Source organism: Porites lutea, chromosome 12 (genome assembly GCF_958299795.1).
Source record: "Porites lutea chromosome 12, jaPorLute2.1, whole genome shotgun sequence".
Lineage (NCBI taxonomy): Eukaryota > Metazoa > Cnidaria > Anthozoa > Scleractinia > Poritidae > Porites > Porites lutea.
In genome coordinates this window covers 5,410,405-5,428,365 of record NC_133212.1, presented here as the reverse complement: position 1 = coordinate 5,428,365, position 17,961 = coordinate 5,410,405, and the positions used below count along the sequence as shown (strand labels likewise).

General features: G+C 38.7%; 1 protein-coding gene across 1 annotated transcript in view; it reads left to right on the top strand.

The window, feature by feature from the left end:
* Window positions 1-728: 728 nt before the first annotated feature.
* Window positions 729-17,961, top strand: part of LOC140953607 (protein sidekick-2-like) — a 37,235-nt gene continuing 20,002 nt past the window's right edge. The window contains exons 1-10 of the mRNA XM_073403025.1: window positions 729-763; window positions 1,926-2,002; window positions 2,266-2,508; window positions 4,668-4,916; window positions 6,744-7,031; window positions 8,846-9,151; window positions 13,544-13,861; window positions 14,979-15,275; window positions 16,723-17,016; window positions 17,565-17,858. Of these exons, the coding sequence (XP_073259126.1) occupies window positions 729-763; window positions 1,926-2,002; window positions 2,266-2,508; window positions 4,668-4,916; window positions 6,744-7,031; window positions 8,846-9,151; window positions 13,544-13,861; window positions 14,979-15,275; window positions 16,723-17,016; window positions 17,565-17,858 (2,401 nt within the window). The remainder of the gene's footprint in view (window positions 764-1,925; window positions 2,003-2,265; window positions 2,509-4,667; window positions 4,917-6,743; window positions 7,032-8,845; window positions 9,152-13,543; window positions 13,862-14,978; window positions 15,276-16,722; window positions 17,017-17,564; window positions 17,859-17,961) is intronic.

Genomic DNA, 17,961 nt, shown 5'->3' with positions numbered 1-17,961 from the left:
AAGATGTTTATTATATGGCTTCTTCCTGTTTGGGAGATCGGAAACAAGTGCAGGACGCACGGTTTGACAGTCATTTGACAGGCGTCAAAAAATGAAGTTTTTATTGGCGAACGAAAACAATAGCACATAACAAAGGCTTTCCGAGAAAGTAAAAACTAATTCGCCATGTTGAAAACGTTTATTCGGTCAAAACTAAGAGCACTGTAAGTTCTAGCTCTTTAATGTAACGCTGGAGTATTTTGGAAACCGGACTCTGAGTCTGTCTAGAAGTCGCTTCCATCTTTCCTCCGTTTGTCCTTGTAAAAAAGACACTGCAAAAGGCAAAGAAGCTTTTCACGGTAAGTTTGTTGTCATTGTCGAAGGATTCGCTCGTTATTGCTTTTGGGAAAACCTCTCTTTCTGCCAGTTTATGCTCGTCAGGCTTCAATTGTGATCTGCGTTAAAATTTTCAAAAACTGACTAAAATTCTCTTCCTCGGTAAGGTTAAGATTCAGTTTCTATATCAGCTTCGCTCACATTAAAAAAAGCTCGGTTAAAATTTAGAAAGGCAAAGTCAACATCCCAGTCCTCTGGGTTTACAGACATAATTTAAAGTTTATTCGGTCAAAACTAAGAGCACTGTAAGTATTCACTCATTAGTGTGACGCTGGAGTCTTTTGAAAACTGGACATGTCTGGCTCGAACTCGCTTCTATCTTTCTTTCGTTGGTCTTTGAAAAAACACTGCAAATGGCAAAGAAGCTTGTTACGATGATCGCGTGCAGGTATGTTTGTTATCATCTCTGCCAGTCGATTTTCGTCTTCTTAACTGTGTACTGCGATAAAGTTTTCAAACACTGACTAGAATCCTCTTCGATAAGATTACAAGTTAGTTTCTTCATCACCTTCGTTCACAAATAAACACAGTTTAAAATGTTGAAGGCCAAAGTCAACATCCAAGTCCTCAAGGATGACAGGCGTCTTATAACTTAATTTAAACCTTTTTTCCGCGGTAGAGAGATTTAGAGCTCCGAAATGAGCATTTTCTTTAAAAATTTTGGTCCGTATAGCAAGTTCCGGACGGCAAATTGACCAATCGCATGGCGAAAACAGACTCAGCCATATAATAAATATAGACATATATTGGTGGGGTATTTTGACGTGAATTTGTTCGACTATTGAAGAGTGATGATCGAGAAAAGGTTATTTATGTATCGTTGGTATTAGTAAGTTTGTTTCTTTTTATTTTTTTCTTCCAAACCAACTAATCAGACCAAGGATACCATTACTCACTTACGTAAGCAGAACTGTGCAGTGCCTCTTCGCGCCGGGTGCGGCAATAACGCGTTCCTCTTTTCTCCTTTCCCCGTCCGCCGACTTTCGTGCTTCCCCGAAAAATAAGGCCTGGTCACATGCAGGTTATGCAATATGCTCGATGCAAATATAATATTATTTACGTGGTACATACTACATGTTCTGACCTGTGTTACGTTACCTAGAGCACACATCGAGAATTCTAGTCCCTACTGTTACTTACAAGTGTTAACATACACTTACTGTTCATTAGTAAGGTATAAGGATACACAATATTATCCACTTACTTATCCTTGCTACATGAACTACGTTATGCTTCGAAGATCACTCAGCGACTAATTCTCATGCTTTGCTAACAAGAGTTATTTAAACGTATACTAACTCTTCAGTGTATGGATATTAATTTTACTGCGGCGCCCAAAAGTCATGACTACAAGATTCAGTGTAGTGTGCACTCTTTTCTCTTTACTTCGTTTCCTTTTGGCCAAGCGAGAGAAGCGCTTGAGGCGCGAGTGGTGAGCAAAAAAGTAACAGCGTGGAAAGGGGCGGGAAAATGGGGATGGGTGGAAGATTTACCCAAACCATTGTAGTTTGTCAACCCAAACCTCGAGTTGTTGCTTTTTTTTCCCACAGGAATGCGGCAATGAAAGGTTTATCATCAAACCCCGAAACAAAAATTGTGAAGATGTTTAGTGGTTCAGCTCAGAAGCGTACAACCACCCTCAAGGGATTTTGCATTAAAAGCCGACTTTCTTCACAGATTAGAAAAGGATAAAAATTGTTCAGTAACTGTTCGAAAAGTTTTTGTACCCTGGGACACTTAGCAACCTCAAAAAGAACTGCCCAAAGCTCTGTACAAAGTAACAACAACTAATCTCACTCTCACAGAATTGCTATATATCAGAAAGTAGTTCTGAACAATCTTCTTTTTAATCTCGTCCTGATTAGTAGTCTTCAACCTTTCCCCTTTCAGATGCGCCTGGGTTCACCAAACACCCTGACAATACCGTGAAAATTGAGGGAGAGACCGCCATCTTTAACTGCACAGTAGGTGGAAACCCTGAACCCAGCATTGACTGGACAAAAGATAACGTGACTCTTGACATCACAGCAGATCCAGATCTAAGCCAATCAAACTCAGGACAAGATCACTTTTTAACAATACAGAATGTTCATCGGTCAGATGAAGGGCAATACAGATGTGTGGCTAACAACAGTATTGGTTCTGCAACTTCGAAGGGGGGAACGCTCTTAGCGCATTGTAATTATTACTTTTTATTTGAAGCTCTGCAGATGTATTAAGGAGACTAGCCTGTCAGAAGCAGGAGCTAAAAAGTAATGAGGACGCAAAAAACAACGGGCACGCGAGGGTCAGACACGACCCTTTCTCGGTCCTATATTACTTTTAAGCGCCCGCTACGCAGGTTAATAGGCCGGGACGTGTTGCATCGACAAGCTACAGGGACAAAACTCCTTTAATGTTATGATGGTATGTCTGTCAGATCATGTTAGGTCTAATCGGAAAAAAGACGCTTTTCTATGCTTTATTTATTGCGCACGAGGGTTCGGTATCACCCCCAAATGTAATACTGAGGTTATAAATGCTACTGATAAATGTAATACTGAGGCTATTTATAAACGCTACCGAGTACTAAGTACTAGCCAGCTATAGATGTAATAACGTTTAAATCTAAATGTAAAACGAATATGTAACAAAAGTAAAAGTGATTTCAAATTTGGCGACGGAGATTTATAATTCCAGAAAAAATAAGCCGAATGAAAAGCAACAAGGAAATGTTAAGCAACAGTAAGGAAGGGTTTCCGGTTCATCTCTCTAGGCCAAACGTATAGTCAGTGGAAGATCACAGAAGCCGTTTGGTCCTTACGCAGGCTGTTCAATACTAAAAGAAGTAAATTATAATTTCAAAACAATGAATGATTGTAAAAACAGGCTTTGCCTTCACAACTGGAAACTGAACGGAGGGGAAAAAATTCTAGAACCTTCTCTATGAAAAGGCCCTTATCCTCGAAAGGGGTGGGGAGTTGGCAGTCGCTGTTAGCGGGAAGGTCGGGATCTATTACGCCTGTTGAATACCCTTTTGCTTCCTGCGACCGGATGGGGGCTTCTGGAGCTACCCCTAAAAAGTTTCTTAAACCGCTCATGATACGGCCACCAAAATCACACAGAAGAAAGCACTCATCATTTCCAACAACTAGGCATAACTTAATTGGCACAATGACGTAATTTGACGTCATTACAGTGACATCTTATTGTTGAATTTGTTGACAAAATCCTAATTCCACCAATTTTTCCAAAATACTTAAATAGTAAGGTGTCTGACAACATCAAGAAATTAGTTAACACATAAGAAATCCTTAGCAATAGCGGTAATGTCATGATGACGTCATGTATTATTGACCAGGGATCTGCAACTATCCGCCATTTTAAATTATTTAGATTTATTTAATTTTCGTATAAATCTAAGTAATCGTGAAGGAAAAATTGATATGTGTGTAAAAAAATGCTCGGGAAGCAAAATAATCCGCAAGTTTTGAAATTCCGAGAGAAATAAACACTGTTTAAAACTGAAACCAACATCTGCCATTTGGTCATTTTAAATTCATGCTTTTTCTCAAATCAATCACTAAAAAGCCCGGATTACACTAGGTTTTAAATTTGATAAAATTTTGCTAAATTTAGTGTAACGCTTTAATTAATTGTTCTTTCACTGACGCGTTTGTACGTCTCTCCCTCCGAGAGATTCCCAGTAATCTTCTATAACCCTTAAATTCAAACGCATAGATCTTCTTTACAGTCTTTTCATTGTATGTCCAGGACATACACTTTTCATTGTATGTCCAGACTCTGCAATTCCTGGGGCGGATCCAGGTTTTTATCATAAGGGCTTTGATGAAAGGGGGCCGCCAAAGGCGGCGATCCTGTTTGATTTTCCCACTAGTTGAAATACCAAGAAAACAGGTGAGACAAAATGTTACATTTTGTCTTTCTAAGTTATCACAGCTATGGAGTTTATTTTAGCTTTTTACATCTGCGGTTAATTCCTTGAAATGGGACGTTCCCGCCACTTTGCATGCTTCCTGGAACTGCCATTTCTTTTCTTCAAAAAAAATTATGCCGAATAACGATAAAAGTCCTGTTGTTAAGTTAACAGTTTCTTTTCTGATTACAGATGCACCTCAGATGGTAACCAGCCTCATGATACAAATGCAACTGACCCAGTAAATGACCCTTTTGCCAAAGAAAAGAGAGTTGATTTTTGTAGAAAGTACTCCACACAACCATTTCGTTCTCCTATATGTACAGTTTCTTCACGTTGTGTTATTTAATAGTTTGTTTTCTGATTATACATGTAGTTGCGCCTCAGATCATTACTCAACCTCAGGGTGGACCAGTAACTGAAGGCGACAATGTGACTTTATCTTGTAATGTTATTGGATTTCCTGCTCCGTCAATAACATGGACTAAAGATGGATCAGTATTAACTAGTTTTGGAGGATTGACGATAACAAGTGTAAACAGAACAGACAGTGGAGAATACCGATGTGTAGCAATCAACAGTGTTGCCAATGCTACTTCCGATGCTGCAACGCTAGATGTTCAATGTGAGTATACGTCTTAAATGTGGCTATTTGGGGCAAAACGTCAGCGTGGACGAGGCTTATTCAAGGCGTTGATGCATTTGATTTGCCGCTTCGGCGGTCATGAATAACTAATGATGTCCACTCATTCGGCGCGATGTATATGTACTAACAGTGTGAGCAGTTCAGTTAACATGTAACATCGCTACACTGGATGTTAATTATAATGTGCGAAATACTTTTTTTGCCTTTTTGTTAGCTGGACCTGCATATATTATGTTCTATTTGGCCCAAAATTTTCAGAGGGAAAGTAAAATTAATGGATTTTTGTTTTGTGGAGAAAAAAAATTCTCTCAGTGTTCACCCGTGCTTGGGTGCGCCCTCAGCGCTTATAATTTTTAGATGATGTGAAAAAAGATTAGGAGGTGTTGACGCCAAATATTTATAGATATATATTGGTGGGATATTTTGACGTGAATTTGTTCGACTATTGAATAGTGCTGATCGAAAAAAGGTTGTTTATGGATCGTTGGTATTAGTAAGTTTGTTTCTTATTATTATTATTTGTCTTAACCAACTAATCAGACCAAGGATACCATTACTCACTTACGTAAGCAGAACAGTTCAGTGCCTCTTCGCGCCGGGTGCGGCAATAACAAGCTCCTCTTTTCCTCTTTCTTCGTCCGCCGACTTTCGTGCTTTCCCGAAAATAAGGCCTGGCCACATGCAGGTTATGTAATATGCTCGATGCAAATATAATATTACTTACGAGTACGGTAACACAAGTCAGCACATGTATTATGTACCACGTTACCCAGAACATACATCGAGAATTCTAGTGCTTACTGTTACTTATAAGAGTTAACATACACCTACTGTGCAGTACTAAGGTATAAGGATACGCAATATTATCCAATTACTTATCCTTGCTACATGAACTACGTTATTTTGCGACGATCACTCAGCGACTAATTCTCATGCTTTGCTAACAAGAGTTATTAAGTGTGTGGATAATTTTACTGCGGCGCCCAAAAGTCATGACTACAAGATTCACTGTAGTGTGCACTCTTTTCTCTTTACTTCGTTCCCTTTTGCCCAAGAGAGGGAAGCGCTTGAGGCGCGATTCGTGAGCAAAAAAGTAACAGCGTGGAAAGGGGGGGGGGGGGGGAAATGGGGATGGGTGGAAGATTTTACACAAACCACTGTAGTTTGTCAACCCAAACCTCGAGTTGGTGTTCTTTTTCACAGGAATGCGGTAAATTAAAGCTTTATCATCAAACCCCGAAACAAAAATTGTGATGATGTTTAGTGGTTCAGCCCAGAAGCGTACAAACACCTTCAAGGAATTTTGGATTTTCTTCACAGTTTGGAACAAAAAAAAAATTCAGTAATGGTTCGTAACTGTTTTTGTACCCTGATACTCTTGGCAACCCCAAAAAGAACTGCCCAAGGCTCTGGACAAAGTAACAACAGCTAATCTCACTCTCACAGAATTGGTATCAGGTGCGGATCTAGAATAAATACTGACCGATTTCCTACTTCTAGAGAGGTCTTGGGGCATGCTCCCCCGGGAAATTTTTGAGATTTTAACTCCCCAAAGTCCCCTTTCCTAGGTTTCTGAGTCATTCAGATGGGATATTTACTGACTGTCCGAACCATTTTCCAGATATCAACTTTGAAAGTTAAAAGTTTTTTACTAAAAATATATTTATTATGAAGAATCTGACCGATTTCCGTAAAACGGTGGAAACCGGTATGGATCCGCGCCTGGGTATATATCAAAAAGTAGTTCCGAACATTCTACTTTTTAATCTCGTCCTGATTAGTAGTCATCAACTTTTCCCCTTTCAGATGCGCCTGAGTTCACCAAACACCCTGACAATACCGTGAAAATTGAGGGAGAGACCGCCATCTTTAACTGCATAGTAGATGGAAACCCTGAACCCAGCATTGACTGGACAAAAGATAACGTGACTCTTGACATCACAGCAGATCCAGATCTAAGCCAATCAAACTCAGGACAAGATCACTTTTTAACAATACAGAATGTTCATCGGTCAGATGAAGGGCAATACAGATGTGTAGTAAACAACAGCATCGGTTCTGCAACTTCGGAGGCGGGGACGCTCTTAGTGCATTGTAATTATTACTTTTTATTTGAAGCTGTGCCGATCTATTAAGGGGACTAGCCTCTAAAGCAGGAGCTAAAAAGTAATGAGGACGCAAGAAACAACGGGGCACGCGAGGGTCAGACACGCCCCTTTCTTTCTCGGGCCCATATTACTTTTAAACGCCTGCTACGCAGGCTAATAAGCGGGACGTGTTGGATCGACAAGCTGCAGGGACAAAACTCCTTTTATGTTATGATAGTATGACTGTCAGATCATGTTAGGTCTAATCGAAAAAAAGTACGCCTTTCTATGCTTTATATATTGCGCACGAGGGTTATGTATCACCGCCAAATGTAATACTGAGTTATAAATGCTACTGATAAATGTAATACTGAGGCTAATTATAAACGCTACCGAGTACTGAGTACTGGCCAGCTTTAGATGTGATAACGTTCAAATCTTAATGTAAAACGAATATGTAACAAAAGCAAAACTGATTTAAAATTGGGCGACTGAGATTTATAATTCTAGAAAAAGAATAAGCAGAATGAAAAGCAACAAGGAAATGTTAAGCAGGAGTAAGGGGGGGGCTTCCGGTTCATCCCTCTTGGCCAAACGTGTAGTCAGTGGAAGATCACAGAAACCGTTTTGATCCTTACGCAGGCTGTTCAATACCAAAAGAAGTAAATTATATTTTCCAAAAAAATTAATGATTTTGAAAACAGGCTTTGCCTTCACAACTGGAAACTGAACGAGGGGAAAAAAATTATAGAACCTTCTCTATGGAAAGGCCCTTATCCTCGAGGGGGAGGGGGGGGGGGGACACTCGCTGTCTGCGGGAAAGTCGGGATCTATTACGCCTGTTGAATACCCTTTTGCTTCCTGCGACCGGATGGGGGCGTCTAGAGCTCCCCTAAAACTTTTTTTAAACCGCTCATGATACGGCCACCAAAATTACACAGAAGAAAGCGCTCATCATTTCCAACAACTAGGCATAACTTGATTGGCACAATGACGCAATTTGACGTCATTATGATATCATATTGTTGAATTTGCTGACAAAATCCTAATTCCACCAATTTTTCCAAAATACTTAAATAGTAAGGTGTCTGACAACATCAAGAAATTAGTTAACACATAAGAAATCCTTAGCAATAGCGGTAATGTCATGATGACGTCATGTATTATTGACCAGGGATCTGCAACTATCCGCCATTTTAAATTATTTAGATTTATTTAATTTTCGTATAAATCTAAGTAATCGTGAGGGAAAAATTGATATGTGTGTAAAAGAATACTCGGGAAGCAAAATAATCCGCAAGTTTTGAAATTCCGAGAGAAATAAACACTGTTTAAAACTGAAACCAACATCTGCCATTTGGTCATTTTAAATTCATGCTTTTTCTCAAATCAATAACTAAAAAGCCCGGATTACACTAGGTTTTAAATTTGATAAAATACTGCTAAATTTAGTGTAAACCTTTAATTTAGTAAGTAAAAATAGAAATAAATCTTTTTATAGGAAAAAATCAAATTTTGTAAAACTGGCTGTCGAAACTCGGTTCCCATAGCAACGAAAGTGCTGCCTTAAACGTTACGACGACTTTAAAATGTTCTCAGTCATTTTTTTTGGAAATGTTTGGTGGTCATAACTTAAAAGGTTTTGAACTACAACTACATCCCCCCCCCCTCCCTCCCCCGACCCCTACGGTCTGAATAGGGTTGCAATTGCACAGTACAATAATTCATCGCTGTAGAAGGGATAATGGTTTTAGAGTTATACAAATAATATATCTAGTTTATATTTTTAACAATAAAATATATTTTACATCTTTATTACAGTTGCCCCAGAAGTAACAATTGATGGTGCGGCTCAACAGTTCGTTGTGATAGGAAAAGAAATACAACTGACTTGTCATTATAACTCATCACCACCAGTATCAGAAGTGAGTTGGGAAAAAGATAGAATTGTGATATCCAGGAATGGTTCTGTAGAGAATGGATCAAGAGGGGACATTACCCATTTCAATAGCAGCACAGTAGAGTTAACAATTGTCCCAAGTATATCAAGTGATACGGGGATTTATACCTGTGTTGTTATAAACAGAATTTATAACTCATCCGCTACTGCATCAGTTATAATACAAGGTTAGTTAGAATAATTTATTTACTAATTTTCAAAGAGGTTTTTGTCTGTTCTGACAATAGTAAACAAATTCCAAAACATGCGCACATTTTGAAACGTATTGTTTAAATCGCTGGAACTTCATCAGCGATGTTATGTAATTAAGGTTTCGTAGCCCTATTTGTTAAATATTCTGAAATAATGATACCAACTAAATATTTGGTGTCAACGTCATCAGCTGCAATAGCATCAACATGTTTTTACCTCCCCAATGTTGATTCAGGTATCACCCAGTAGTTAGTAGTTAGTAGTTTGTTCTATTGCATGTCTTTTTCTTTTACGCCAAAGATCTCTCGTGATCTGTACACGCACTCTGATAGTGGATTATTCTTAAGTCTATCTTCTCAGCAAGCCTCCGATGGTGTACTCCGTGTCCATTCACAGATGTCTGTTATCCATCATCTCTGTGGTCTACCCCGCCCTCTGTTTCCACAATTTGAATTAGGGGATTCTGTACTCCGGCTAAGTCTTCCATTGTTCTTTCACTGACGCGTTTGTGCGTCTCTCCCTTCGAGAGATTTCCAGTAATCTTCTATAACCCTTAAATTCAAACGCATAGATCTTCTTTACAGTCTTTTCATTGTATGTCCAGGATTAGCACCTGTAAAGTAAACAGAGAAATCACAATCGATCGTAATAATCTCCATTTCACTCCGAAGCTAATATTTTGGTCTTACTACAATTTTTCCATTTTGGCTAAAGACGACAAGCCCATTTCTGATCGTTTCTTTACTTCATTCGTCGCTCTACCTGAATCAAGCATACAACAACCCAGCTCTTATTGTTTCCCAGATAACTTAACAGGTGTTCTAATGTCTCCGGTGTTTTACCTACTACAAGGGTCTTACTTTTCTCTGCACTCATGTCCATTCCGAATCTCGTCGACTCTGTATTCAATCTACATCTTTTGATAAGGTTTTGTAGTTCATTGCTGTTATCTGTGATTAATGCAACGTCATCAGCGAATTGAAGGTTATTCCCCAGCAATCCTTGAACACAAACGCCACCTGTCACTTCAACTGTTCTGCTTACAATCTCCTCCAAAGGCATTGAAAAGACTTGGCGACAAAACACACCCTTGTCTCACCCAACACTATTTGAGAACTTCTCGCTAAATTTCGCTAATCCCTCGTCACTTTGCTTGTTGATTTCGTATAAAGTTGCTCAAGTGCTCTCATAATGTTCTCATTAATTCCATATTTCCTTAAAACAGTCCATACAGCATCATTTCAATTACCCTATCAAACGCCTTTCTGTAGTCGACGAAATTCAAGAAAACATTTGAGCCTTGTTCGATGTACTTTTCGCTCAATACTCTAAGATTGGTTACTTGCTTTGCTGTACTTCTTCCTGCTCTAAAACCTGCCTGACAATCATCCAACACAGGCTTCACAGCTAGTGTAATTCGCCTTTGTAGAATCTTTAACATCACTTTGCTTACATGACTGATAAATGCAATATTGTTCTATGGTAAGCACGCTTAAGCGACGCTTCCTTTGGAATCAATATTGACGTTGTCCAGTCTTCAGGCCAAATTCCCGTTATTAGGATCTTGTTGCAAATATCATGAAGTATCTCTATAACTTCCTTTCCACCATGCTTCAGTAACTCTCCTTGCATGTTATCTACCTCATGCCAGGGGATTTGTTGTCTTTTAGACTTCTCACAGCTTCTTCGACCCACGCTTTAGTAATCGGCGGAGCTGTTTCATTTGGTACAGCAACACTCCTGAAGTGTATTGTGTGTAGAAGCCGCAAATATAGAGATTACTTCATGGATAGGGGGCGCGTACGGGATTTTGCACGAGTTGGTGATGTATTATAATCGAACGAGCGAGCGCAGCGAGCTAGTGAGATTTCTGATACAAACGACGAGTGTGAAAATTCCGTACAAGCCCCCTGCCCATGAAGTAATTTATTTATTTCATACATTTTGAGTGAACATTTCTTCTTTTTATTTAGGAAAAATTCTCTTTATTTAGAAAAAATGACCAGCGAATTTAAGAAACAAGAGCCAGCTCAAACCAAATGCCCTAAAAAATACATCATTCGTTGGCCTCTACAAATGTTGTGAGTTAAAATATTGACAAAAAATTGATCAAAAATGAAAGCCAATTTACTGACTCAAGACTGTCTACGATGATTACATCATTAAATGACCTTTAAAACACCGAAGAGTACTATCAATAAAAAATCTTTGACAAAATTGTCACTGAAATGGTACAGCAGGCGGGCTGTCCTCATCGGACGAGTCGATCGCGAGAACTCGCTTGATGCGTTTATAGCTCCGTACTACAGTAGAAACAGTTACTATAAACAGTAACAGTAACTATAAACTCACTCAGAAAATCATTGAGTTCCTGTGATTGAATCTCTTCTATTTTTCTGCTTTCTTGCTTGGATGTCAGAAACTCGTCTAGCTTTCGACAACGTTTGTTTGTTTTTCTGTTCCAACGGATTTCTGCAAAGCGGGAAAGCGAAGGATTTCTCCTTCAGCCATTATTTAGCTTCTTCTGGCAATTTTCTTGAGATATTATCCAAACCAAAAATGTAAATGTTTTAACTTTTTGACAAAGCCGCCGGAATAAACCCTTAGTTTTAATGAAAACACAAAGCTACCGAAAACACGGTTGCTTTTGGTGTGTGCGCTGTGATTGGTCGAAACGTTCTACTCACACGTGAAAAAGCCGTTTCGCTTTCCTGATTGGTTGAATAAGGCGCGAACCATGTTTTCACCCAGGTTGACTCAAACAGAATCACCCAGTATGTATGAAATAAAAGGAGGTTCTGTTTCAAGCATTGGCCTCTAGATTTGTTTTCTTTTAGGCTTGGCATTTAAATAGGGGTTGTAGACATCATAGGAGACTCTGCAATCCCTGGGGCGGATCCAGGTTTTTAGCATAAGGGCTTTGATGAAAGGGGGCCGCCAAAGGCGGCCGCCTTGTCGAGGGTTTCGGGGGCATCCAGCCCCGGAAAATTTTGAAATTTCAAGTCCTCAGAAACGCGATTTCCACCATTCTGAGGCAAAGTCAGCGTATTTTAATATTTAATTTTTTTAAAGGAAAAATGCCATTCTTTTTGCATCAAGTCAGTGAAACCTGTATTAAGCGGACACCCTCGGGGAATGCTGTAGTGTCCGCTTAATACACGGTGTCCGCCTAATACAGGTTTCGATAGATGACGTCACATGAGGTGTCAAATGCCATTCAAATGAACAGTGGAAACGTTTAGAATACTCCCAGAGACTAGGACGATATACGTTTGCATTAATTTCTTTATTAAAGAGGACTAGTTGATCATAGAACCATAGACTGAAAATAGATTACAACTCAAATTTGAAGAACTCAGATGAGTGAAACAAGCTCTATACAAACTAAACGAAATAGGATACCATACTGTACTGTGAAACTAATCAAATAAGTTTGTCAAGTCACGTTTTTTAATGTCAAAATCGAAAAATTTGTGGTTGGCAATCTTTCGCATTTCCGGTGTCTGGCATTTTGGGTGGTGGAATTTAATTGCAAGTGTCCGTTTAACAAATGACCATTTCAGGTACTTTTTAGGTGTCTGCGTCCGCTTAATAGAGGTGTCCCCTTAATAAAGGATTCATATAAAGTAAATAAGGGAAAAAGGTTGGGGGACCTCGATCGGCTACTGTCCGGTTAATATAGGGTGCTCGCTTAATACGGTGTCCCCTTAATACAGGTTTCACTGTATAACTTAAAGCCAGGCCTGACTAAAAGCTGCGTAACAAGGACGCAAATTTGCATTCATAAAACTATGATAAAAATCTACTGCATTAATTTTATCTATTTCCAATTTTGTGTTTCGTCAAAGACGGGATCAACAAGAAACATGCTTCGGTATCTTTCCGCAAGAAACTGAACCACAGCATCGTAGTCAATGGGCTTTTCGTAACTGAATGTTCATCATAGCCAAGCCTAACAGTCTTTCCGTTGCCATGATGGTGCGTAAATATCCTTTGACAACGCTTAAAAGCTGTATACTGTGTATACTTTTTTTTCGCTCGTTGTCAGCTGAAGTGACTAGTACAGTGCAAGCAATTCGCAGCAAACGGTTAATTTTAGGGACAATGTTAGTGAACCAGAAATGTATTTGTGTTTTTTTTGTGTTTTGTTTTTTTTTTTATGGAGAAAAAGTTTTAGCTTTATTGAGCAGCAGAGGCTTAACTTGGTTATGAATACATTGAATTTAAGATTGACTGTATTTATTTTATATTTTTACAAGTTTTTGACGTCAGCTGTTTTAATTTAGGTGGTTCGATCGAAGCCCCCGAACACTCTAGATCCGCCGCAGAATTCCTAATTAAGCTGCAGTACTATTTTCTTTTTGTAGTGGCACCAGGTCAACCAGAGAATGTGAGGGTTATCTCTAAGTCCTCACGAGTTGTGAACATCACCTGGACACCTGGTTTCAAGGGGAACAGTGATATTCTAAACTACACTGTAGAGATTAGTACAGATAATCAGACATTTGGAGAGGTTTCGTGTCAAGGGCTATCAAGTAGTGGCTGTGTGGTATCAAGCTTCTTCACAAGTGCTTCTCTTGAAGGCCTCCATCCTGGAAGGACATATTACATAAAGGTGTTTGCGAGTAACAAAGTTGGTACCAGTACTGATAGCTCAGTAATCGCAACAACCACAGATGAAGAAGGTATACTTGTTACATAAATTTTTTGCTGCTTCCTTAGCCTGAAAAAAAAAAAAACAAACAAACAAACAAAACAAAACAAAACACCCACCATTCTGCGAAGCCACCACTGGTTTCCCCCATAGTGACTGCAGAAATTCTATAATGATGGCAGCTGGGTAGTAATTCTGATTGGCTGTGTCCTGAGGGATCTTGCTTCAGCTAATCACTGAAGTACATACCCAGATCTGGATTAGTAACACGTCATCAGCAGTATGGAGTTTCCATGCTCGTTCCTAATATAAGTTTTCTAAAATTGTTGCTCTTTTGTCTTAAATGTATAGTAGATTTACTTAAGGAACACACACAGGGCGCTTTCCATTAACAAAAATTCCGGTTTCAAATTTTGGAAATTCCATGTGCCCTATAGAACGGTATATTCAGCTTGCACAGACCCGATCCAAGCCACCGTGTATTTGGTTATTGTTCTTGTTAGCAGGATAGAAAAGAACGGTACCGGGAACTACATTTTTTTCAAATGGAAAGGGACATGTTGGTCCTACCAACCGAAATGAGTGGACCGGTCAAAGTAGACCACCTTCAAAGGAGGTCCTAAATATTCCGGTTGGACTGCACCAAAATGATCCGTTCTATTCAATTTCTAACCAAAGTTTCTGGAATTTTGGGCTCCTGGATGGAAAGCGTCCATAGATTATACTATGGTCACCACCTGTGAACTTTATAGTTCTTTAATTTAAAGAGACAAAGCCTGTTCAGCTAATGTTTCATTGTGATACAGTGTACAATGTACCGTCTCTCTGAAAGTTGATAAATCTGTCCAGTAATTGTCTTCAACTTTTAAGGGAATTGTGCCAAACAGGAGCTTAACTTTTATTTGGACATTGTCTAACGAACGTCCAGCTACTGTTTGCAGCTTTCATTTATACTACAGTTAAAGCTCTTGTAATATATACTCTTGACAAAACCCTGTTTAAACTCTATATTTGAAAAACATTCCAGCAGAAGGGTCCAAATAACAGACAGTTTTTCTGATTCATAACAGGGGATTTTCAAAGTAGTGTTTTCTATTTCCGTGTACTTGCTACGAATTTTTTGTGAAGTTATTTTCTTTTTTTCGTAGTTCCAAATGCTCCCCCAGCTAATGTCACAGGAAACAATGTAACCTCTACTAGCATTTTTGTACAGTGGGATGATGTTCCAGCAAACAATCAAAATGGCATCATAGTGAACTATACGGTCACCTACACAGAGTTGCCTAATGGTAGTCCAACAGCTGAGGTGGTGATTGCTCCAAAAAGAAATGCTACATTGACAGGATTGAAAGAATTTACCAACTACAGCATCACAGTGTTTGCGGCTACTGCTAAAGGAGGTGGCAATAGAAGTGATCCCATTATTGTCATTACAGACGAAGATAGTGAGTACAATTCTGGTGTTCATTAATTTGTACTGTAGCCATTTAATATTCATAATATTTTACATAATGTATCAGCACCTTTAAAAGTTATTTTCTAATTATGAGGTGGGAAGCACTTAATCGTGAGGTGGATAACTCTAGTCTACTGGAATTGGACATTGCAAGGTTGTCATTAAGTGCCAGCAACCAGCTAAAAAAACTGGTCACTTCTAATTTTGAGCCCCCTGCTCTATTGGGAAAGGTGAGAGAGCAAGAGCCTCAAAGTGCCTTCAGCGACCGACGTACCAAGCCGCCCTCTTTAACATCCTAGCTGTCTACTTCAAAACTTAATGAGAAAGTTCATTTATTCATTCATGGCGTTGAACAATGGAGTCTTTCAACTGAATGTCGGTCATTCCTGTTCACTTATGTGTTAGGTGGGTTCTCTTACATAATTCTTTCGTCTGATCTGAAAGTAAGTTAAATTATTCTTTACAACAAAAAAATATTCGTTCTGTAAAAAAAGATACCAAATGGCACCAATAAATATATTTTTATTACCAAAATCCAACTAGTGGTCTATTATCAATGCTGCGTTCTTATTGGTTGAGCTACTACTAGGCTGTATGTTATAGCCCACTAGTAGCGAAAAACCGCCGGCTTTTAAAACCAAAACAATGGCGGCTTAATCATGTTTTGGTAGTCTAAATTGTTTTGTTTTGTTTTTTCTCGATATTTTTCTACCAACTAGTTGGATTTTACTAATTAACAATTATTACGGGCTATTGACTCAGAGCCAAGTCGAGGGCTCAGAGACTCCAGGAATAACATTAAATAGATGTTCACAAAAAACTGGCCGAGAACTATATATATCACTGGTTAGGGGCTGGGTTACAGCACAACCTGAGGTCAGGCGGAATTACGCCCTTTTCCTATACTTTCAAGTGAGCGAAAATGAAGATAGAAGATAGAGGGCTCTTCAGGTCTGCAAATATACTCCAAATAACAGATTTTATCCATCGAGTTGTCTAATTCTTGCTACGTTTTAAGACAATAAATCGTCGTACAACGAGTAAAATGTTCCGCAAAATGTTCTGTCATTTTCGTTTTCACAAAAATATTAGCACTTGAGTGCTACACTGTAAATTCGAGGGTAAATAAAGTTTATTGATTGATTGATTGATTGAACAAAAACGACTCAACCGCGTCCCCAGGTCTTCTCAGTAACGGTGCCTTATTAACCTGCAAGAACGCTGCACTTTGACGTCATCGATTCATTTAACGCGAATTAATCCAAATTAGGTGATCAGTAGCTGGTAATGGTGAATTATGCGTGTGCTTTTAGCCAATCAGAATCGGGGAAATATTTTAAACAAAAAATAATATGTTATTATGTTATTATTTAATTATACGATATATCTTTAACCTATGGCTAAAGCAGTAACACTAAAATTGGTTTAATTATCAGAGCCTGACGGTGCACCACAAAATGTGACAGCACAAAACACCAGTTCAACCAGCATTTTAGTATCGTGGAAAGCAGCGCAAGCTGAGCTACGGAATGGTATCATCACTGGTTACACTATAAAGTACCAGTCACTGACGGAGAATGACAATGGAATTGTACAAGCTGGTCCTAATGATCGTCAGGCCAACCTAACAGGACTGAAGGAGTTTGTTGAATATAATATTTCGGTGGTTGCATTTACAGTGAAAGGAGATGGACCGCCTTCTGTTATAGTTGTTAGAACTGACCAAGATAGTGAGTTAAATAAGTTAAATGTATTTTCCCTCTATGTTATGTTAGCGTACAGTTATTGTTCCAGTAGATTCCTATCGCAATATAATATCGAGCTAAAATAATGACGTGATTTTATGATCATCTCCACCCATTCCTCTTCTTTGCTTCATTTCGGAATTTGAGAGAGGTCTACTCAACACTTGTGTACGCGCTAAGATCATGCCGTCGGTAGGAACAAGTTAAAGGCAACAAAAATGAACTAAATTTCTATACTAAAAACTTCAAAGCTTTTTTTTACAGCTTGCCCTTGCCCTTTTTTCTTTAAAAGCTTATTGCCTGCAAATCTCCCCATGATAAAGATGTACAGTAGAGGGATATGAGCAAAGTCTTGATCTTAAAATCCATTATCTCATAGTTTAAATTTACTGGATAGATGAATCTATATATTGAATAAATGATAACTATCAATAACTGGTCTTTAATTTGGTAACACTTGCCAACGACTTTTCCTCATAAATTAGCAAGTCTGTATTTTTAGATTGGGCATCAACTGTAATCTTTTTTGTCAGAGCCTGATGGTGCACCACAAAATGTGAGAGGACATAACACCAGTTCAACTAGTATTTCAGTATCGTGGGAAGAAGTACAAACTGAACTGCAGAATGGTATCATTACTGGTTACAATATAACGTACGAGTCACAGACAGAGAATGACAATGGCGTTGTACTAGCTGGTCCTAATGATCGTCAGGCTAACCTAACAGTACTGGAGGAGTTTGTTGAATACAATATTTCAGTGGTTGCGTTTACAGTGAAAGGAGACGGACCGCCTTCTGTTATTCTTGTTAGAACAGACCAAGATAGTAAGTTAAATTATTCTTCAAAGAAAAAAATATTGGTTCTGTTAAAAAAATAGCAAATGGCACTATTAAATGTATTTTTATTAGTAAAATCCAACTAGTGGTC